We start from the raw sequence: 24,182 nt of genomic DNA, 5'->3' as shown, positions 1-24,182 counted from the left end.
AGTTTACTCTAAATTGATGTTGTACAGTAAAAATGTTTTATGTTTTCTCCCTAAAGTGTAAATATCTGGTTACAAATGTGAATATCCTGCTGTGTACTGAAATCCCTCTTGTTTTGCATAGAAATATACTGAACAACATAGTAAGCATAATATATAAAATAACATTTACCTGAGTTTTTTCTTTGAAAGAACCCTCTAATGTCCATTCTTATATTTCAGTACATAACTGAAACCGATTTAGTCGGGGAGGGTAAGAACTGAAAATATGAAATAAACACACGTAAGCTAAGACTCTCTAAAAAATAGCATTTGTTCGGCTTTTCATTTCGCCATTTGTTGATTCACTTGAAGAGCAAGTAACGTAATATGGGTCAAGTGATCAGTTTGATATCAATCTTTCGTGATGCACCGTCATATTTACATTATTTGTACGGTACGAATGATTTGCTTTGGTACCTGGTCAAACTTAAGCTCTCCTTAGTATGGCTGGCTCCGTCTCTCCAACAGCGCACTCACGGGGAGCAGCTCCCCCCGCCCCCTCGCTCAGTCGCTTAGTGCCTGAGCTCGGATCATACCAATATCAGGGGGGGATTCACGCACAGTCGTAAATTCCCACAGTGTGCACTATGTGCTTCGAATATTGTGTGTACTTTTTGTTTTATACAGTTGTCAGCCAGGCATCTAACTATGAAAAAATTACACTCCAAAATACCCCGGGCTTCTGACAAAACAACCCGGGCTTAAGCCCCGTAAGCCACCCCCCCGCTCCGCCCCTGGTGTGTGGTGGACCCAGGTGCGAACACAAGAGAGTAGACCGGAGTAAACTTAAACTGAAAGCGAGCCTTTATTGTGGCTGATGACAGGTCTCAACACAAAGCAGAAACACCGTGACTAAGCTGAACCTAAACTAAACTGGGAAACAGATACTGATAAACTAAGGAGACTAGAGATGGACCGATCCGATATTACGTATCGGTATCAGTCCGATACTGACCTAAATTACTGGATCGGATATCGGAGAAAAATAAAAAATGTAATCCAATCCATTAAATATCAGGAAAGCACCTCACAAAACTTGCAACACGCTGTAACTCACCTCAGAACGTTAGCACGTCGGAGCAGTATGCATCACGTGATAGAGCGGCTGTGGCATGCGGGACCTGTCGGTGGTCTGGATAGCATTTGGAGCTTCGCTAGCAACCCGGCATTTCATCTCCGACAAAGTTATCCCGAGAGAAGTAAAGCAAGTGTGTAAGTCCATCTCTGAATGTTTGTAAAGCATTCCTGCGTTAAGCTTAACAAGCGACTGCCTCTCCTGCTGCTACTTCAATCATGAAACTGCTTAATGATCAGCTGATCGGCTTTTCTGTCGCAAGTCCTTGTCTCTAGTTTGCTTTTGGCCCACTTTGCACCAGAAAGAGGAAACCAGCGGCTGAACAACAGAAGCACGTTTAAGGTTGATCAGCTGTTGTTAGAATGTATTTAATATTACTTTCTACTCAAGGATCTTTTTCTACGTAGCTGACGGCTGGTAACTGTGCAGGGGCGGATCTAGCAAAGTTTAGCCAGGGGGGCCGATAGAGCATGAACAGGGAAAAGGGGGCACAAAGATATACTTTTCTTTCTTATTCTCATTTAAAATGTCTAGCTTTTAACAAATAATTATCTGACACCCAAAGTTTTAATTTGATGTAAAATGAATAGAAGTTCATTACTGTATATAGTGACTATTAAGTCTAATATATATACCCTAGTAAGCTATAGTACTTTTTCCTTTGGGAAGGTACCATCTGTGCAGTCTGCAATTTTGTTGAAGAAAGATGTTGAATCTATTTAATATTTCTTGAAAAATAATTGATTTCTGTGCATTTTTTTTCACACTGCATCAAATTAAGGTTGATTACATCGATTAAGCATCATGAGGTGGAGCGTGAGGGGTGGTTCCCTATTTTTTATTTATTTATTTTTGTTGCTGGGAGTTGGAACCCTATTAGTTAGGTTGCTTAACATTTATGCTAAGTACTCTTTAAAATACCAGAATAGGGAGGATGGTGTAGGTTTAAGTTTATTAGATTGATCAGTATTGCTGAACTATGAAATATTTTTTTTTGCATACAGGTATAACAGAATAGTTTTAGTGTAGTTGTTGTTTTAAACTTGAGTATGAACTTATACAAAATGCAGCAAAATATTTAAAAAACAGTTTTGTTGATTAAAAAACACTATATCGGACACAGACGACACGACACAGACTGTATGAAACACAGAGACTAAATACACATGAGGGATGATCAGGGGAAGTAGCCACACATGGGAGCACAGCTGACACACATGAACCTAACGACGGGACAGGAGAAGTGAAACTGAATACACTGACATTGAATACAGACTTTCAAAGTAAAACAGGAAACATGGAGATTAGACATGACATGAACTAAACATAACCACGCAGACATGACGCATGAACCAGGGAGACTTAGTACAGGGGGAGATGACAACTAAGGAACAAAGGACTAAATAGCAATCTCAAAATAAACTAGATGTGCTAAGCTAGGGCACAAATGAATACAAAAGATACATAAAACTCAAACACTGGGTCGCTCGACCCAGGACCATGACATCTTCCCTTTGTGCTTCAAATCCCTCCCACTCTGAGACAAGGAGCTGAGAGACAGAGGAAAGAGTCAATTATACGGAAGAGAGAAAAGTGAAACCGTCCTCAGAAGGTCTGACTCGCTGGCTCACTGGCGTTCACGTCATCCCTCGCTGTTGCCAGCAGCCGAGTCTGCAGGGTGCCCTGGAAGAGCTGAGTTAATGTTCGACTCCTCCTGGTCAGGCTCTCCAGCTGGATGATCCGAGGTCTCCCCTCTCACCGCTGCCTCTGAACACAGAAACACAAATTGCATCTGAAGCAGGAGGTGCAGATTTTTTTGCTATTCTTTTCTAAATCAAGGCTAGATCACGTGGAGGTATTTGGAAAACCTTTTTGGCCAGCGGGCGACTGTTGTCTTGCAGAAAGTCAAATCAAACATACGCGATACACAATCAATTCACAAGAACACATTATAAAAAACAAGTCCAGTTCTTGCATGATTTCAAGTGAATTCTGCATCAAACAGGGTAAAACGAGTGTTTGCAGCAAATGTGAGCACAAAGCCTCACTTTGTACAAGCCTGCTATTAAAGTTCTCCTCTATGCAAACGACTTTCCTGTTTTCAAGGCACAACTTGGATCTGCTGTACGAATCTTATGGATACACACTAAATGAAACAATAGTGTGCACGACTCCAGATTCTAATATGGTCCCAAAAGGCTCACAAAAACCAACGTAGCAATAGCAATAAAGCAAATGTTGAGGCTTCAAAATACAAAGTCCATAAACCAATGGCTGACATGGGTTTTATCATAAGGGTGATAAATATACAGATTTCAGTCTGTCTTAGAGATTTGATGTTCATTTACCTGCAGATGCACTATACGTGCTATACTATACTATACTATACTATACCATTTGACCTTAGAACTGAAGAAGCTTCTCAGATGAGAGGTGAAACGTTTTCAAGCAACTTAAAGAAGTCCAGACGCTTTTCTTTGCAAGCTCCTTTGAATACTGCTGGGTGGTTTGTAAAGTTTACAATAACTAGTATTATCATTATGCTATATGTTCAAAAATATATAATGTACTGTTCTCTCTATGTGTTAAACTCCCTGAGTGTGAACATAGATAAACAGCCAGCCAAACTACTTTTCAAGAGCCAGGAAGGTGAGCGTCCAGAATTCATCAGCAAGTACCTGTATTCGTCTCCACTGGCACTTCAAAAGTTCTTTTCCAACAAACTCGCCAGCTGGAGGTGGTACACCAGGTTTCTGCGTTACTATCATAGCAGGAGTCAGCAGCAGTGGTGAAGAAGGATCGGAGGAGACTGGGATTAATGGCCTTGCATTGATTATAGCAGACACCTCTGCCATCAAGGTACAGAGCACTTCATGAGTCAGGGAACTGTGTTTACCGTGAGACAACATGGAGTCCAGTATCCTCCTGGTTACACCAATCCTACACACCTCCCATATGCGAGGCATGTGGAGGGTTGAACTCTCATGTACAGCCGTGTTCGTAGAGGTATCTCAGGATCTTGTCTTGACTCTGATCATCTTGTCTTATTCCTAATTCAGAACATGCTCCAACAAAGTTTGTACCACAGTCTGACCTCAGCTGCTTCACACGCCCTCTTAAAGCAAAAAGTCTGCGTAGTGCATTGATGCAGCTACTTGAGTCCATGGACTCAATGACTTCTATATGCAGTTGAGTAAAGTTTGACTTATCTGACAGTTTTGTTTCGCTTAATGCGCCTTATAATTCTGTGCACCTTATGGTCCCAAAAATACGGTAACTTCTACCGTCCTTTAGCATGTCCATTAGTCTAACTTTTTGTGCGACGGTTAGCATCTTCCTCTGCCTTTTCTTTTCTTTTTGAGTGCTACCGCAGGTGCCTTTGACGGTGCAAAAAGGTTTGGCGACATTGTTGTGTTTGTTGGGGAGAAAACTTACATACATACAGTACAGCACTTCAGAGTCACACTGTAGAGATCGAAGAATTATGTAAATTTGACAAGTTGAACACAATCTGTACTGTACAGGAGACACAGCACAAGATTGATTGACAATGGTCTGCAGCCTTATAAGGACGCAAAAAAAAAGAAAGTATGCAAAATTGCACAAAGAAAATCAGTGAAACAGCGAGGCCACAAAAGGTGAAACGCATTATAGAGAGGGACCACTATATAGACGTTTACTTTCAAGGTACACTGTTTTTCTGAAATAAAAAAAGGATTTCAAAATGCCAGATGAGTTCAGGTTTACAGTCTGTATCAGAATGCCAGCTGCGCTCATTTGAATCTCTTACCTTTTTTCTTTTTGTAAACAACAAATCCAACAGCAGCCACAGAAAGAACAACCACTGCAGCAACCACTGCAGTGATGACAGCAGTCATCCTGGCATCGGGCGTCTCTACTAAGTAAAAAACAAAATTTTAAAAAGTACATTCAGTTCAGTTTTATTTACATAGCGCCAAATCACAACAACAGTTGCCTAAAACATTATAATAAAATCACACATCCATCCTATAGGTTTCATCTACACTACATATTTCAATTAAGCAGGACAAATGCACTAAAATTATATTACTAACTATGTAACTCATTAGCGGGAGCTCTAGTTTTCACTTCTAACTGCATTCAGTAACATATGCCTCAGTGAAAAGCCATAAATAAACTGAGGATTTTATTAGACACACGTTAGAGACAGTGTTGAATTTTAAAATGTAGAAGTTCACTATCAGAGTTACATGGTATAAAGTGTAAACTTTAAAAAGGGTATTCTTACAAGTTTTAACACCTCACATACTCTGAATCAAAGAAACAGTCAGAAGCCCTCCTGTAAGCCTACCACTCCCAGGGGAAATAGGTGTTGGCTGCAATGTGTGGCAGTCAGAGGTGGAGGCCTTGGGGATCACTCCCCCAAGTGGATGAGTTTAAATCTATCAGGGTACTGTTCACAAGTGACGGGTGAGGGGAGTGAGAAATTGACAGATGGATTGGGGCGGCATCTGCAGTAATGCGGATGCTGTACCAGTCCATCATGGTGAAGAGAGAACTGAGCACCTATAGTTACAAGCTCTGGGTAGTGACTGAAAGAATGAGATACAAATGCAAGCGACAGAAACTAGGGCCTGGCCCCTCCCTTAGAGATGGGGTGAGGAGGTCAGCCATTCAAGAGGGGCTCAGAGGAGAGCAGCTACTCGTCCACATTAAAAGGAGCCAGCTGAAGTAGTTTGGCAACTGTTCCAGGCATGTCTCACCAGATGGAGGCCCTAGGGCACGACACCCTGGAGAGATTACATCTCTTGGCTAGCCTGGGAATTCCTTGGTGTTCCCCCATATAAGGTGGAGCAGGCGGCTAGGGAGAGGGAGGGAGGTCTGACTTCTCTGCCAGACCTTCTTAGTCTGCTGTCCCCCACAACTTGGCCCCAAATAAGGGGAAGTAAGTGGGTGGATGGACATTGAAGCACCACATTATAGACAATACACAGTTTTAGCAGTCATGGGAAATAAATGAGTTGCTCTTACTTGATTGATCGATTACTTATGTTGTTTCTGCCCCTTTGGTCATGGATTTATGTAGTTTGGTGACAAATGTAGAAGTTCTAATATCACATTAAGGGGGTTATGATTTTTTTCTTACTAATATTAACAGTAACAACTTATATGTACAATGAAAGAGAGAGAAAATGATTGTAATATACAATAATTTAAGAAAAAAGAAGAAATTCTTCCCCATCAAGATCTACAAGAGTTATTCCCAACATGAATAGCTATGCCTCCTGGGATCCAATGTAGGATAAACAAATCAAGCATTACATTAACAATATCAGCAAACATAATGTTTCTCTCACCTCCATCATTGCAAAGTATTGTTTTTGCACAGTTTGTTCTGATCACTGTTTTGTCCAGTTTGGTGATGACTTGTTCACTATTGGAGAGCTGAAACACACAGTCATATCTTCTCCAGTCTTCAGGTTTGACTGATGAAACATTCAGATCAACATTCATCTGGAAGGTCTCATCATCGTTGGGGAGGATCTCTCTGTGATCCACACCTTCATGGATCTCTTCTCCATCTTTCCTCCAAAACATCATGACTCTTTTAGGATAGAAACCTGTAGCGTAGCAGCTGACCGGAGAGGAGGGAGTCTTCTGGAGAAGAGACACTGAGGGAAGAACTGTAGAGACAGATGGAGGCAATGCAGGCAGGGGGAAGGAAGAAATAGCAATTAGAAAATAAACCAGATGAGGATACAAAGAAAAACAAAGAAAAAGAAATTCAATAGGAGTATATGTACAGTGTATGTGTTACATATAAAACATTATAGTATCAGCGGAAAATAATTGTGACTGATTTTCTGTGTAGGTTTTCAGGCTTCCAAGTTATGATAGTCTATGAAGCTTGGAAAGAAACTTTCTTGTAGACGTTTCAGCTCTCATCCGAGAAACCAAATGGCGGAAATGTCTCTATGCACGCTCAATCATCGAGGTAAAGTAATCACAAAAAGTTTATCTGTTCATCTGGATGTAGTTTTTTCAGTGGGAGAAACATTTTGTCACTCATCCAAGTGACTTTCACATTCTTAGCTGACTGTAGGATTCCCCAAAAAAACTACATTTGCATAATAACTGAAACTAGCACCACTGAATAACAATGGACCGTGAGGTCAGTTTCATGATCATTAATATGCAAATTGTCATGACTGTGGGGCCTTAACCCTGTCCCTTAAGACGGTCATTGACCCACTATTGATTATGTGCCTCGTCACATGAGCCAAAGTGTGAAAAAAAAAGTTATGGGTCATTATTACCAGAGGTTTCAGATGAAAAAAGGGGGTGGCTTACAACACCAACTGTCCGTTATCTACAATGTAGTTTGGAGATCCAGTCCCAGGTGCCTCAACCCCTACTCACATCTTGCATCATGTGGCCTCAATAGGTCACATGATAGGTTAAAGAAAGGTGTTTAATGTATAAAAGCAAAAAAAGTGAATGGTGGCTTGGGCTACTCCAACACAAGTCGATAATTTGGTTAGTGATTTTACACTGTTAAGACACTGAAAATCTGCTTCAACACCTTCTGAAAAAAACAAGCAAAAAGAAAACAACACAGTAAGGAAACTACAAAAGCAACCAACATGAGCATCAGTAACAGTAAATAATAAATATTGAATGCTTGTTTTAGCCAATAATGCGTTTCTTGTCCTTACATGACCCACACCTTTTTTCACAACTTGGGTCATGCGATGAGTCACATGACTAATCATGTGGGTTAGGGGTCAACCCCCACTAGCATTTAAATACTAATACCATTTCGTTTTAGAACTAAAGGAGCTCTTTAGATGAGAGGTGAAACGTCTTCAAGAAGCTTAAAGAAGTCCAGTCGCTTTCTTTCCAAGCTCCATAGATAATTGTGACTATAACTAAAGCAAACATCTGAAAATCAAAACAAAATTGAATTTGTAATTTAAAACAGAACAAGCTATTCAAGTCAAAGAGTTACCAGGTTTCTTGCAGTTATACTAAGATGTAACACTGCACTCTTTAAGCTAAATGTAATCCTAAATAAACTGCAATATGGAAACTCTTTTTCAAAAGAATTTTAACTAATTAATGTAAGAAATCATCAATAAATCTTGGAAATGATGAAAAGGTGTGTTTCTCCTGTGGTCTGAAGTGAAAATGTCTGAAGAGGTGATAAACAGTTAACGTTCAGAAGTAGTTGTTGTTGTATTCAATAACATGGTACGGTGAAAAATATTTTAAAAATTGGCAACAAGAACGTCTGGAAGCAAGTGTTGATCACTTGCTCTCTGCTGTGGTTTGTTCTGTTTTCCCTCCTAAAACTTCAAGCTGACCAGGTTTTAGACAGCACTAGTGAGCAAATGTGTCTGCTCTGTGTCCTCTGGCATAACTTGGTAAGAGGGGAGGAGCGGAGCAGCAGGAAAGCTCAAGGTACAATTACATGTACAGTTGAAACCAGACATTTACATCCTTCTGAAAAAAACACATACAGTAAACTTTTTGGTTTTAGATCAATAAATATTAACATGTTTTTTGTGAAATGTCAGAATAAATAGAGAGAAAATTGTTAGGTATTTTTTTATTATTTTCATCAAAGTCAGAAGTATACACACATCCTTAGTATTTTGTAGAATTGTCCTGAAACTGTTTCACTTGGGCCAAATGTCCTTCCAAAGGTTTTATATAATAGTTTGCTGGCATCTTGGCCCACTTCTCTTGACAGAACTGGTGTAACTGGGTCAGGTTTGTAGGCCTCCTTGGTCGCATTTGTCTTTTCAGTGCCGCTCACAAATTTTCTATGGCACTGAGATCAGGGCTTTGTGATGGCCACTCAAGTACCATGACTTTTGTTGCCCTTAAGCCACTTTGTAGCTAATTTGGAGGTATGCTTGGGGTCACTGTCCTTTTCAGAATCAGATTACTTTATCAATCCCTAAGGAAATTATGTGGGTTACAGGTGCTCCAAGACAGTAACGGTAACAGACTAAACCAGGGGTGGGCAAACTACAGCCCGCGGGCCACCTCCGGCCCGTTGGGCATTTTATTCCGGCCAGCCGAAGATTGGTGTGTCTCGCGGGGTACGCAGTGTGGCGTTACTCTAATTAAGTACTTTGTGAATGACCACGGCAAACAGTCATGCTTTGAAGCATCTCTTTATTCGGACACACAGAGCTGCAGCTCTCCTGCTCCCAACTCAACATAACAACACAACCAACAACAACCACAATGCAGGACCCAGTACCATATTTAAGTTGGCGGGGCATGATAGCAAATGCAAATGCCATGCAGCTCCCCTGGCAGACTCCCCTGGCACGGGGACCTCTGTCTCCTCGCTCAGCTCCTCCTTCACCGCCGCCGCTCCCGGCTGGAGCAGCCCCTCGCGCGGCTCCCCCGTCGTCATCACTGCCGCCGCTATAATGCTTTCTTAATGTTTTTGTTTGATATGTATGCATCTGGTGCTGGCCTGGCCCGTTTTGTAAATTTTAAACTTCAGCGTGGCCCCTGAGCCAAAAAGTTTGCCCACCCCTGGACTAAACTATTAAATAATACAATATGTTACAGAGTTTACACATTTGAGAAATGGCACTAATATATACAAACTGCTCAATTAGAAAAATCAAGAATATTACAGAGGTTGTTGTAAATATCAGGAATATTGACAAAGAATATTACAGAGGCAGAACATTGACATTTGACTCTAACCAGTGAACTTTGTCATTTGCTATTTTATTGTAGAGTGTGTATTGCACTGCAATACACTGTACTGCAGTGCTTACAGTGTTTTAGATGGAGGACTTGTACAGGGAGATGGCCATGGGCAGGAATGATTTCCTGTGTCGTTCAGTGGTGCTTTGTAGTAGTCTCAGTCTCTCACTGAACGTGCTCCTGTGACTAGACAGCATGCCATAGAGTGGGTCGGAGGTAATATCCAGCATTCTCCTCATCTTGGACAACATCTGCCTCTCAGACACCATCCTAAGGGAGTCCAGCTCCATCCCCACAACATTACTGGCCTTGCGGGTCAGTTTATTTAGTTTTGGAAGACTCATTTGCGCCCAAGCTTCATCTTCCTGGCTGATGTCTTTAGATGTTGCTTCAATATGTCCAAATAATTTTCTTTTCTCAGGATGCCATCTACTTTGTGAAGTGCATGAGTTCCTTTTGCAGCAAAACAGCTCCACAACATGATGCTACCACCCCTATACTTCACAGTTGGCGTGGTGTTCTGAGGCTTCAAAGCTTCCCCCTTTTTCCTCCAAATATACAGTTTATCATTGGCCAATGGTTTTGTCAGACCACAGGACATGTCTCCCTGTGCATTTGCAAACTGTATTCTGGCTTTTTTATAGTGGTTGTGAAGTAATGCCTTTCTCCTCCAAGAGTAACCTTTCAGCTCATGGTGGTACAGGACTTGTTTTGACACTGTCTTCAGCCTTCATCTCCACAGGGTCTTTTGCTGTTGATTTACACTTTTCGACCAAAAATCTTTCCTCTCTGAGACTCAGAATCTGTCTTCTTCCCAAGCAGTATGATGATTGTGCATTCCCATATTTTTTGCATATTATTGTCTGAATGGATGAACGTGGGACCTTCAGGCATCTGGAAATTGCATTTAAGGATGAGTCACACTTGTGGAGGTTGGCAGTTCTTTTCTTGATGTCTTGGTTGATTTCTCTTGATTTTCACATGATGTAAAAGAAAGAGGCTCTGTGTTTGGGGTGTGCCTTTATTTTCATCCACAGTTGTGTCACCAATTAACTCAAATGGACTCAAACTATCAGAAGCTTCTTAGGCTCAGTAATGAAGTAATGTAATGAAGCTTATGCGGAAATTCAATAAGGTAGGTACTCATCTATTTGCTTCCTATGTGTTAGTGACAAATCTAATCATTACATAACTTCCACTTTCCCGCGCTGTGAAGCTAATTGTAACATGGTGGGTTTAAACCAATGATCTTTCTCCAGGCCTTTGTCAGGCCAATCAGTCCTCACTCCTCGTACTTTAAATCTCACTGCGCATCTTTCAGTCTCCCGTACAGACAGCTTAGTGCAGGGGTCAGCAACCTTTAAGACCCAAAGAGCCATTTGGACCCGGTTTCCACGCAAAAGAAAACACTGGGAGCCGCAAATACTTTTTGACATCTAAAATGAAGATAACACTGTATATACTGTTTTTTTTTTACCTTTATGCTTTGTGTGAACAACTAAGGTGTGTTGTTTATGAAATCCATGAAGTGCTACAGAGAAAATTACATTTTATTTATGTAATTAACACATTTTGATCTCTTAAAGAAATATAACAAAAGGAAAGACACCCAGCTGAACTAAAAATGATCCATGTAGCAAACAAAAACTGTTGTGAGCCGTCACCCTTATATCGCCTTTGGGATTTTGGAGCCTTGACCTGACTTTTAAAAAGTAATTGGAAAAAAAGCTCTATGCTGCTAAAAGATGAAAAATAGATATTTGCAAAATTCTGCCTAAATATGTATTTTATCAGGTTAATGCGTGTGGCGGGGCGTGGTGCGCAGCGCACCTGCAGGGGAGTCGGACACACCTGAGCGGCACCCGCAATCACGCCTCGCCGCCTTAACGTCTGTGCTCTCTCTGCTGTTGTGTCAGCTCACAGCAACCATGTGTGGTCAATAAAGAGATGCTGAAAAGCGTGTTCATACAAATATCGTCGGTCTGCCATGGTATGCTTACAATGGGACTTCTGCTCCCGAACCTCTGCGCACAGCGTCTGCAAATCGGGGCTGTATTAAGTCACTTTTATCTTTACGCAGGACTGTAAGCTGTCATCTGTGAGGCGTGAGCGGTGTTTGTTTTTAACATAGTTCACGGTGGAGCTGCTGACATAATGTGGATCCGAAGATCCATAATTGGTCTACCTGGGGTTGAAAGTCTCGATAAATGCACGGCGTTTCGGCGGGTACACCGGCTTCTGCGAGTGTGACACTTATTTTGAGCGATGAAGAAATAATAGAATATAATTTTATTTTTATATTTCAATATCACAATAATCTTCCAATTTAGAACTACAAGTTAAAAAAGAACTAACATAAATAAAATACACTTCAGCTAAATACTTCTAATTTAATTTCCCAAACCACGCGTAGCTGCACTATAAGGACTAAAGAGCCGCAGGTTGCCGACCCCTGGCTTAGTGCAATCCACCTCCTCCCCATCTCTGTCTCTCCCTCATCACTCAGGCTCCATTCAAGCCTCCATCTTCATCTCTACCACTAGTACCTAGATTGGCTGTTGATAATACCTATTCAGGGTTGCTAGTAGGGTGCGTCACCTAGGGGGCAGCAGGGTGGAAATTCAGATTGAGGTAGTTAGTTGCTGGGTGAATTCCCAACACCATCTGTTTAAATAAGTTTCTATTGTGGTACCTATAGTGGTAATACTCCTAGGACGAGAGACTCTGAACCCTTGAACGAGAGCCGATCCAGAGTTCTGTACAGAGATAACTGGGATTTGAAAACACATCACAGTATATTTTAACATTAGGTGTACCTCTTGTTTACGCTAAACTAAAATATTTTGCTGCCTTTAAATGGAATGAGCTACAAAAAATGTGAAACTGATTTCATTACAATCTTTTAAAATGTTATATTATCTACAACTACCCTTGCACATGGTTTTCTTAATTTTTGAAAATGTATAATGTGTTCTTGTATTGTTTTTTGTAAACAAAATGATGAAATACAAAATTAATCCCAAAATGTTTTGTCATACAACTGTATTTCTTGGAAGACCATGCAACACAAAATAAACACTACTGCGTCCATGAAACCACATCAGGTTGTGTGACTCTACCTGTTCTCTGCAGGGAGCTGTTCCCATAGGACAAAGACTTCTTCATCCACTCTGGGTAAATGTTAGTGAAGAAGTTTTCCCCGTGTTTTGTTCTACCACTGTCAGCATCCCATCTTTGTTTAGTAATAGCAGCTTCTGGTTTCAGTGCGATCCATGTCAGTCTCTTCAGATCAAACTCAACAAAGTCTTCTCCATTATAACCGTACTTTGAAAATCCAGTCACCTCTCCAGTTTTTTCATCCCATTCACAGACGGCTCTGTTCTGTAAAATGTGAAAACCTGAAGAGAGAAACAAAGAAAAGAGAGATAGCAGTATAATATTTTAATATTGCACATTGTCACGGGTGCACTGCGTCATGGATATGATGCATGGCAGGTAGGATGTGGACCCAAACGCACTCATGGGATAGTGAGAGGAGAGCACACGTGGGATGCATGGTTGGAAAGTATAAATATTTGGGCAGAGGAAGTAAATGTAACACAAGAAACTAAGAATAACAGTTACCAAAATAAAACAAGATTAGGAAACAAGGGTTAAATCGACATAGATGACTGAAGAACTAGAGAGGGGAACAAGGAAGGAGAAATGCAGACAACGCTGGGACACAAAGGTGAACTAAGCAGAAGCAACGTGTACATCACTAACCAGAACAGAAACTGAAATTAATATAATAAATTCACAAGAAACCACAGAAAAGAGTCCTAAACTTCTAATAAACTAAAGAAACCACGCAACAAAGTAAATACTAACTATAACAAGAATGAATCATGAGATACAAATATTAAACTAAATATACACAAAGCCACAACGGAGGTAAAAAGAATAAGTAATCAAATATGAATATGAAGGTGATGGAATTCTGCAACATGTAAAAGTAGGCTTGGTGTGTCAAGATTAAAAGAAAAACAAGAGATCGAAACTGACAACTGACAGAAACTGAGGGCGAATTAAGCGAAACAAAACAGTCAGATAAGTCAAACTTTACTCAACTCATTCTTGCTTCCTCTACTTCCGTACCATCGATTTATTCACGTTGAATTCTCTCGCAGCTGCTCTATTCCCATGTTGTTTCAGTATAGTAATGACTAACCTCATATTGAGGATGGATTATCTCACGTAGCACATCATTATATACCAGCTAGTGCAACTTCAGGAACCCTACAAACGTCACTGCTGTTTAGATTTCTGTCTTCATTTATGTTGGAAGTGATAGCAGAGCTGTACGTTATCATTTTTTCCACCAATCTCTCAGTCAGAACATGCTATATCATGTTTAGGTGGAAACTAGTGAGCAAACTTCCTGCTAACTTTGAACTCCGTTAAATTTAATAAATTCTATTTTCATGGATGCCTGGATGCTAAACTTAATTGTTACACCTGGTAAAGCAGCAACACCGAGCCGGTGTTGTGCCAAAAAGTGATTGTCTGCCAAAAACTGATTTCCGGTATTTGCCAAAAACTGATTGCTTGTATTTAAACTGCTATAAGTAACTCGTTGGGCTATAATATGTGAAACATATGTCAAATGCTTATGGATGACATAAAGTCATCTTGAGCCACAAACAACATTCGTGTAACAAGGTAGAAGGCGCATTCAGTTTTTGGCAGTGACTTTTGTACAACCTTTATTTATGCAGTTAAAAAAAATCTCATTAACATTAAAAATGTCTTTTGTAAGAGTAAGCTGGCCAAGAGGACAGCAGAAATGGCAGCAAATATTACAATAGTGCTGTAAAAATATTTTAAGTGGCGGTAAAGGACCGGATTGGTTAAAATGTAAGTACAATAACACAGAGTTGTAAAGTTACTTGAAAAACAGATAATTTTTTATTCTATATATAACTTCTTTGTAAACCATGTTCACCGAAGTCTATTTATCAACATACGTAAAGATATTACACATAAAAAATACACAGAAACATTGGAAATCAGCTTTTGGCAGACAATCACTTTTTGGCACAACATCGGCTATACGCTGGGGCAAGAGGGGGCAATGACCCCTTAAACAAATGTCCTGCCCCTTTAAATCAAACTTTTAAAAGTTGAGAAAGAAAATAATAGATTACCCACAAACTGAATATGAACAAGATTTATTATAGTAGCTGAAAATTCCGCTGGAAAAGGCACAAATGAGATGATAGGTTTCACGTCTCGTTCGCTCTATGCCTCCATGCTCTGCTTTTGCGCAGGCTCACACAGCACTCAGCAGAGAACTCCCACTCTCCCCAGCTAAACATCCATGCGACGCATCTTGCCACTGCCTTCATGTTAGACTCAAGTTTATAAAGAACTCATGTCAAAGTATTGTGGTTAAGTTAAATCCAATTTATTAACCAACCAGCTGCGAAGAACGTACTTTCTCCCATTTAGCTACGGCAGGCACTGAGGTGCGTTTAACGTCTCTCTGTTAATTTGATTTTCCATGAAACCACGATAAACAGGTGTTTATGTTGTTGTTTTTTTTACTATACCAACCCGTTTTGTAAGTATTGGCTATATTGAGAGGTCTTATTTTATTCTTACTTCATTTTGCAAATTTACTTGAATTAGGCCATCCAATTAAGGTAAATGTTCTGTTTTAATTGTTAGAATCTGATGAGCAATGTTTCATTTAATTTGTTGTTTTTTTTGTTTTTTTGCTTTTCTGTTTTCCCGAGGGATTGCCCCCTTAACGCGGTCAGGGGGTTTACGTGCCTTAGTGACCATAAAGGCTAGACCAGCAGAAGCCTAGCCTTCAGGTGGGACACTCAAATTGGTCAAGTCTTAGGGTAGAGGCCTGACAAAGTGCAATCCAATTACATGACAAAAACAGTTGTCCAGAGTAAGGCAGCCACAATTACGTCGACAATCAAAATCGTCAACAACTAATTCAGGGGTGATTCTAGGATCAGAGCTTTGGGGGTGCTGAGCACCCAGAGAGCTGCCCAGCCAGGCAAGGTAAACTTTATGATGAGACTTCTTCCCTGTCTCTGTCAGTCCCTGCATTCTTAAATGTCTCCAGTTGTCCAGAGTTCTCTCTGACTGTCTCCTTGGTGCATTTAAACCCCTGTTCCTCCCTGTCCTCTTTGTCTGTTGTCTTCATCTCCATTATCAGTTATCATAATTTTACCATCATTGTTCAAGTCGGCAAATTTCTTTATTAAATCATAAGATTCTTAAATGCATCAAGTCTCTCTGTGCCTGGGTCCTCGTCATAAAACATGACGTCACTGTTTTGTACATTTTAACACAATTTAATTCCCACATTTATGAAAGAAAAGCAAAACACTTTTTTTAAAGTCTGTAACAAAACCATCAAATCTGATAAAGGTTATTTAAATGATGAAAGGAAGAATGGATTGGAATAAAAAAAATACATATCGTAACCTGACAATCATACACAAATATATTGTATTCAATTAGATGAAAAAAAAATTACATTAACATGAAAAAAAATACTATTAAGATCTCTAATAAAAAGTCGTCTCGCAGTGTACTTTCAACCAAAAGGCAAATAACCAAACCACATGTACATCTAATAAAAGATATAAATATTGAAACACTGATCCAACATTATCCTATTCCTTGACGGGTCATTTGATCTTAAACTTTTACCTTAACGTGGCTCCTTTTTTTGAAAAAACTTCCTTGTATCCATTATGAACCTGGCTGTCTCTCTGTGCACACACACACACACACACACACACACACACACACACACACACACACACACCAGGAGTTATAAGGTTAATAGGCATCCAGTCAGTTATCTAGTTAGTACCTTGGCACATGCACATATGACAAAATAAGCAGCTTTCAAACAGGACAGTGGTAACAACAGCAGGCTACGGACAATTTTAAATTTTAGATTATAAATAGACTGTATAAATTTCAATGGGAGCAACAGGACGGTCAAATGTCGCTGATTTTACTACAGAGTAGGACAGATTGTAGGGTAGCAAACATCGTTGGAAAACACATTGTCAACACTGCAGGTTACCTGGTGTAATGTTTTTCAGCTAAAAAAGAAACATGGTCTGACTCCTACCAAACTATATAAAGAGTAACTGAAGGTTAAATGCAGCTAAAATGTCCTGTTTTAAGCCAGGCACTTACACCTCTGCTCCACTGCGTCTCAGCTACTGGCAGAAAGGGCGCTAGAGCAAGAGCAGGGGAGAGATGAGCTGGAACAAACCCTTTTTTTTTTCCTTTTCTTTTGGGGGGGGATATCTATACTTTTGTTGTTAAAACATTATGTCTCAACCAAGTACTGTATGGTTTTTATATTTTTAGTAGTGTGTGACACAAACAGCAAATATTGCCAAAAAAAAGTAAGAAATCTTTGGGGGTGCTTTGATTCACTTTGGGGGTGCTTCAGCACTTCCAAAAATGGGCTAAAAACGCCCCTGGACTAATTTAATAGTCTGCGCATCGTTTTCAGACCTCCATGGTTTTGGCTACTCAGGTTAAACAATATATAAGTCACTTAGATAACTTAAAAACGTTATTGTTTGGCTTTTTTCAGTGTTTTATTTGTTTCCGAGTAAATCGGTTTGGCTGAGATTAAAGTTATAGTTTTCACACAAATGAATAAATGTCAAACTTTTTAGTCAGCACATAACTTAAACACTTAAAGCTGTAAGCTAATGATAGTTATATAAGAGCAGATGCATGCTGGTGCAATAAGATGTAAGTTTTACGTCCAATGGATGTATGATATATATATATATATATATATATATATATATATATATATATATATATATATACATATATATAAGCTTTTAAAGGAAAAATCTATATCACTGTCACTGTCTAATTATTTTTTATGCAAAACTTGAACTATTGCTTCATCATCCTTTTTAAAGAACGCTCACACTAACAAGGTTTATGATTCAGTTGGTGAAAACAAAAATAAGACTTCAAAAATCTTTAACTGATAATTAACAAAATAATTTTATATCAATTGTTTTCTTTTTGCTTATCAATTGACATAATTGTTCTAAAAATATATATTACTGCACCTTCACTCTGGAACTGCTCCTTCAGACTAGAAATATACTTTCCCAAGTTTTTCCAACCCTGAAAGCACTCCTGAGTCAATATCTCCAACAGCTCAGTTTCGTTTTCAAGCATCTTCTTCACCCAGTCCTGTCTTGGTTCTACTGTCTTGTTGATGCTGTCACAGGAACCCAGCTGAATGTCATCAAGCATCATAGCACCCATATACTCTGGGATGTTTGGGACTCCAGAGGATGCAGTGACCAGATACTGCAGTGAGTGTTTCACTGTGGAATAAACAATTTTTGTAGTGTTAAATAAAAGTAAATAAAACATTCAGAGAAAATGTCAGAAACATGATTGGTTCAGTATGATTTTTTTGTTTGTTTGTTTGTTTCACACAAGGTACACCAGTAATTCATTTCCCATACACAACCTTCCTTTCAATTAAAGTAACACTGTTTCCATGCATGAAAAGGGGAAGGAAGAAGAATAAATTCTTATTGACACCTCCCCCCTATCTGTGACAATACAAGTAACCAAAATTACACTCTGACAATATTCTGCACATAACAAAACAAACTAAACAGAACAATATACTCAACAATGAGCAATACCACCAAATATCAAGCTGAAAGGATAATTTATTCTACAATTAAATTCTGTTATTTCTTTATACTGGTTTATCATTTTATTCTTATAGCAGATTTTAAATTGAGAAACATTTGTACAACACTTAAGATGATCATTGAGAGAATTCCAGTTTCTTATGCCTATGACTGTTGGACACATTTGCCTTTGTGTGGTTCGAGCAAACCGATGCTTAAAATAAAATTTCCTTCTGCCATCCCCATTTTCTGAACACAATACAAATAAACTTTGTAACTTAAGAGGTAGTTTTATTTTTTGCCCTAAACATAATAATTAATTTCTGTAATTTCACTATATCTTCTAGTTTTAATAATTTCGATTTTATAAACAAACTATTAGTGTGTTCTCTATATTTAACATTATGCATAATTAAGCGCTCTCTTCTGTAATAAATATAATGGTTTCATATTAGTCACATATGTACTCCCCCATACTTCAACACAATAACTCAGATAGGGTAGAAACAATGAAAAATATAATATTCTCATTGTCTTGGAATCTAATATATATCTTACATTACCCAGGATATAAATACTTCACCCAGGATATAAATACTGATTCAGTTAGCATTATTGGCGCTGGAGTCAAAGGAAATTAGTCTATGTGACAAGAGAAAAGCAAAACAACGACAAAATTAACCCCATTCTTTTTACTCTGACGAAGATGTTTGACCAAATCTGGTCATCTGGTTTGCATCTGTTTTGCATGCGTTTGTAACATCGACATTAAATTATTAAACCAACATCTATAAAAATGTGTGTAATGTGCGTATTGATCCAAAAACCTTCTAAACACTTGTTCAACGGGGCAAATATGTTATGGCACGAAATATACCACGTTATACAATAAAGACTTTGCTACCGTCGACGATAATCAAACACAGCTGTAGTTTCCGTTATCACACAGTGAGTAATAAAAAAGGTATTCGTTTTGGTGAGGTTTTTATCCGCAGTTATTTTCGTGAAAATCAGGCTAAAAAGAGCTTTAAAGTAAAGCGAAAGTTGACGCCCTGCTCTGGGTCAGATGAGTTCAAAATATTTTCTTTTTACCTGCAGATGACGTGGAATAAAAAAAGAAGCAACATGAATAAAAACATATTGTCTTCATCGTGATCCTGTAATTACTGCTAGAATAATTTTGCTGTTAATTTTCGCTGAGCGGTTCAATTCTAGAAACCCGTTAGGTTTTATGTACCGTACGTGTAAAAACAGCGTCTTCCTGTTCCTTTCTTTCACAGTAAAAGTCCTCGAAATCAAGACTAGCGTCCAGTGTTAAAAAAGACAGAACGTGTTTTCCTTTTTTTTAAAAAAAACAAAAACAAAAACAAAACGGTAACGTTTATAACATTCTCACGTGCTTAATTCTGACCAGTCGTAGCAGTCCATTTCACTCTCGTTGATCAGCACAATTTTAACCCTTTCACGCATAGTGGTCACTACAGTGGACAGCTATTCATAGGCTGTTTTCTTGTATTTGTATCAGTGTTGATGGTATACTTGCACATAAAGACAACACAATGTATATTATTCATTCATTTGTCAAAATCATAAGTCAAAACATATGTTGTCCATTTAAGTGGACATGTAAAAACATGAAAAGTACATGTTTAAAAAAAAATCAAGTTCAAAAATCTTTTTTTCATGCCTAATGATGAATAAAAATACTTATGAAAAAAACTGATTAAGGTTGTCATAATTCATGCATGAAAGGGTTAAATCACTCTCTGCTGAGCAACCTCTGAACCATGGTCAAACTTTGTATACACTGTCAGTGGGATTTTTTTTAATGAACTTTATTGAACAAACAATGAGTACAAAACATACAAACAGATGAAGTATACAAAAAAAAAGGACATGAACACACAAAACCAGGGGTAAAGAAATAATTATATGAATACATGCAAAAATTCACATATTTGTATTGTTTTGAGGGCCTTTTTGTTGGTGGAGTCTGATATTGATTTTATGTACAATTCCACATCCTTTAGAAAATGACAGCAATATGATATTTTATCAGAAAACTTACATTTATGGATAAAAAATTTAGCAAAAAGTATTAACAAATTTATTAAAAAAAACATTTATCGCTCTTCTTGGGGAACTTAAAGAAACAGAATAAAACATTTTCCCATCGTAAACTCCCCTAAAATATGGACAAAAACAAACCTGCTAAATTCCTTCCAGAATCTCTGTCTAGAAGAACAGTACCAAAAAAGATGTGTCACAGTTTCTGGATGATCCCCACTGAAAGTGCAATTATTATTTATGTCTCTTTTAAATTTTACAATGTGGTGACTGGCTGGGTAACATGAAGAGTTTGAAATTAAACTTCCTTCACCTTATTTACAGTTAGATATTTATGGGGGATCATCCAGACTGTCTTCCAGTTGATATCCGAAACATATCGATTTCAGTACGATATTATATATGGGAGAGAAACGATATCTTCTTGGAATAAACTACATATTCTCTTATTGTTCCTGGGAAAAGCAGATTTTTCCCACTGCTGACTCAGCTGGATCGGGGAGAGCGACTGAGGTAGATATTGAGCTGTCAGTGTTTTTATATAACATTAAAGTATCTGAGGAAATGACACCAAGCACCACTGAGAATTCCACCAACTGGAAAATGATATAGTGCAAGGAATTTGTTGTATGTAAGTAATTGTCCCTCTTTATTAACAAGCTGAGCCACCAATAGGATCCCATTTTGGACCCAAGTTTCTCCTCCCGGTGGGACAACAATAATTAGACAACAATGCAAACAGAATTTGTAAATGTGAATAATTAATAACACCTTCAGAAAGACACAAGAATGTTCATTAAACTGCCTAGACTAGCATAACAATGCTGGCCACCACACAGAAGGAAATGTCCAGTGCACCGTAAGGCTCAGAATCACTAGTTAAATTGGCTGCTGTGTTGCTTAAGCTGGAAGAGCAACGAGTGATTGTGATTAACTTCACAAGGTGTCACTGATAGGCTTCCCAACAATAGTACTTGTTATTTCTTTATACAATACTGACTAATTGAACTAATTGAAATACATCCATCCATTCTTTTCCACTTATCCTTGTAACAACCACCCCTGTCTTGTTGTTTTCATGCTAATCTCTTCTTTATCTTTCCTGCTTGTTTGGTTTCACGGGTCATAAGTTTGACACCCCTGGTATAAACTGTGAACCTGAAATTTAAACTGGATTCATTTTAAGAATACTAATAACATTGATATCTTGCATTTTTGGAATAAAAAAAGTTATAACTTTATATATACAAGCACTGAATTTGTTTCTTCTTGTCTATTAGAATCTCCATTAGTTATTCAGTAGTAACAGCTGCAATTCTTGGATTCCAAACAAAAACTTTGGTGAGAATGTTCTTCTTGAAATCAGAGACCTGAAACACACACTCGTATCTGCTCCAGTCTTCTGGTCTAACTGATAAAACATTCAGATCAACACTCATCTGGAAGGTCCCATCATTGTTGGGGAGGATCTCTCTGTGGGGCACAACTTCATCGATCTCCTTTCCATCTTTCCTCCAGAACATCACGGCTGGGTAGAAACCTGTAGCGTGGCAGCTGACTGGAGAGGAGAAAGTCCTCTGGAGGAGAGACACTGAAGGAGGAACTGGAGAGTGGGAGGATGGGAAAGTCAGAGAGTGAGAATGGATGAAAGAAATAATAATGAGAAAGGAAAAACAGGTAAAGAAAGAAGATGAGAATAAACAAGAAATTCAATAAAGAGAAAAAGAAACACTGACAGCGAAACAAGTGTTAGATGAAAAACATGGCTGCAGCAGTAGAAAATAACTGACATGAACTGTGAAGATGTGAAAATCAAAACTAAATCTGTAATTCAAAACAGAGTGAGTATCACCAGCTTATTAGCAGCTGGATACGGATGTATCATGGCACAATCTAAACTAAATGCAACTTTAGAAACACAGATATATTATCAGTAACTACTGCACGAATGGAAATGTTGAACTCATGAATGCACTAAATGAAAACACATGGGTTCAGTTCATGTAAAATCATTCTTTTAATCACAAACATTAATATAAAATCATGTAAATCCATCCATCCACCAGCAGCTGAAGCTAAAAGAAAAGTTGGAGAATACACTGTTTGGAAAACGCTGACGAACTCTTTCAGTTCCTCTCCTTATGGGCACAACTGCAGATTATCTACCTCAGTCTCACCTCTCTGTCACACCAACCCTCTGCTTGTCCTTCACTACATCCATGAGGCTCCTCTTCTCCTCCGGCCTGGCACCTTCACATTTAACATCCTTCATCTTAAAATATCCTCTATCCGTCCGGTGCACACGTCCAAACCATTTCAGCTTCGCCTCTTTAGCTTCATCTCCAAACTGCCCTGCCTGAGCTGAGCTACCCCTCTGAGGGATTCATTTTTAATTTTGTCCATTCTGAACATCTTAACATCTTCAGCTCTGCCTCCTGTCTTTTCGTTAATGCCACTGTCTCCAAACCATACCTCATAGCATGTCTCACTGCCAGTTTGTAAACCTTCTCTTTCAGTCTTGCTGAATGCTCCTGACACTCGTCTCCACCCACTCCACTCTGCCTCTTTCTACCTGCCTCCCACTCATTCACACGTGTATATTCTGTCGTGCTTTAACAGACTTTCATTCCTCTTTTCCTCAGAGCACACCTCCACCTCTCCAGGCTCTCTTCCACTTGCTCTCACTACAGATCACAACATTATTTGCAAATATCACAACCCACAGAGACTCCTGCCTGCTTCCATCTGTCATATGATCTATTGTACACTCTATCTGGATCCACAAAGACACAACTCGTTCTTAGCTTCTTCTTCTTCTTCTTATGGCTTTACTTTTCCTCCCTGGTTTCACATGTGTCCAATCAGCTCTGTGTGTGCATGCAGCCGTGTCTCTTCCTCTGACAGTTGTCAGTTTGTCTGTTTTGACTTTGATTTGACCCAGTAGTCGACTCCATAGTCTTTGTTCTTTTCTAGATTCTTTTTTTGGCAGCAGTTTGTTCTGATCAGCTTTCATCGTAGCTCCTGTTTTCTCAATTCAAGTCTGCATTTGAGTTTGTTTTTTTGTTTCTTTTGTTGAAGCTTGACACTTTGCTGCCCATGCAAATAACTGATTATCAGTTATGAATATCTAACTTTTTCAGAGAGGCCCCTTACCTACAAATAAAGGATAAAAACTACCCAATGGATTGATATCCATAGACTTAGTGTAGAACTATAAAGAATATATGTTATAATGTTAAAACTGGAGAAAACCACGAGCGTCCATAATGCTGTGTGTGCTGGTCACCTGGTCTTGATTATTAGAACACACTATAAGTAACAGTGCACCACAAATTTCTGTTTCCTTATTTGTGTCTTGTGTCAAACTTACTGATAGAAATGTGAAACTATAATTGTCCATAAAATGTAGCAGTACAGCAGTGTTTGCACACAGCTTCTTTCATTCACCTTCAAAATCATTAAATACAAAATTAGCCTCAAAGATTTGTCCTTTAAAAGATAACTGTGTTGTTAGAAAGATAACTCAAAATAAAATAAACACCACTGCATTCATGAGGTCATGTGATTCTACCTGT

The 24,182-nt window shown here is 38.8% G+C and overlaps 1 protein-coding gene and 1 long non-coding RNA gene across 3 annotated transcripts in view; one reads left to right on the top strand and one right to left on the bottom strand.

Annotated features, from left to right (window-relative positions):
- Window positions 1-24,182, top strand: part of LOC309699266 — a 348,161-nt gene that overhangs the window by 84,380 nt on the left and 239,599 nt on the right. The gene's annotated exons all lie outside the window — the stretch shown is intronic.
- LOC309699209 (major histocompatibility complex class I-related gene protein-like) lies at window positions 821-19,836 on the bottom strand. 2 transcript variants are annotated; one of them, XM_082522135.1, is made up of 6 exons: window positions 19,633-19,836; window positions 17,956-18,219; window positions 12,952-13,230; window positions 6,454-6,780; window positions 4,905-5,009; window positions 821-2,881 (listed from the first exon to the last, which is right to left on the bottom strand). In XM_082522135.1, the coding sequence occupies exons 1-6, from the start codon at window positions 19,688-19,690 to the stop codon at window positions 2,757-2,759; spliced, it is 1,158 nt and encodes a 385-aa protein (XP_082378261.1). In that variant the 5' UTR covers window positions 19,691-19,836; the 3' UTR covers window positions 821-2,756. The 2 variants fall into 2 exon arrangements, with proteins under 2 accessions (XP_082378261.1, XP_082378260.1); XM_082522134.1 differs by having other exon boundaries at window positions 4,905-5,012; window positions 19,633-19,835.

This window comes from Aulonocara stuartgranti, assembly GCF_965226115.1.
Source record: "Aulonocara stuartgranti genome assembly, chromosome: 22".
Classification (NCBI taxonomy): Eukaryota; Metazoa; Chordata; class Actinopteri; order Cichliformes; family Cichlidae; genus Aulonocara; species Aulonocara stuartgranti.
The sequence above is the reverse complement of the archived record's forward strand: the minus strand, read 5'-3'. Positions and strand labels throughout refer to the sequence as shown.

Coding starts and splice junctions, on each gene's coding strand:
- LOC309699209 (XM_082522134.1), bottom strand. CDS start 19,690: ATGAAGACAATATGTTTTTATTCATGTTGCTTCTTTTTTTATTCCACG. Junction 18,220..19,632: donor TTATTCCACGTCATCTGCAG/GTAAAAAGAAAA, acceptor TTTATTCCACAG/TGAAACACTCACTGCAGTAT. Junction 6,781..12,951: donor CAGCTCCCTGCAGAGAACAG/GTAGAGTCACAC, acceptor CTGTCTCTACAG/TTCTTCCCTCAGTGTCTCTT.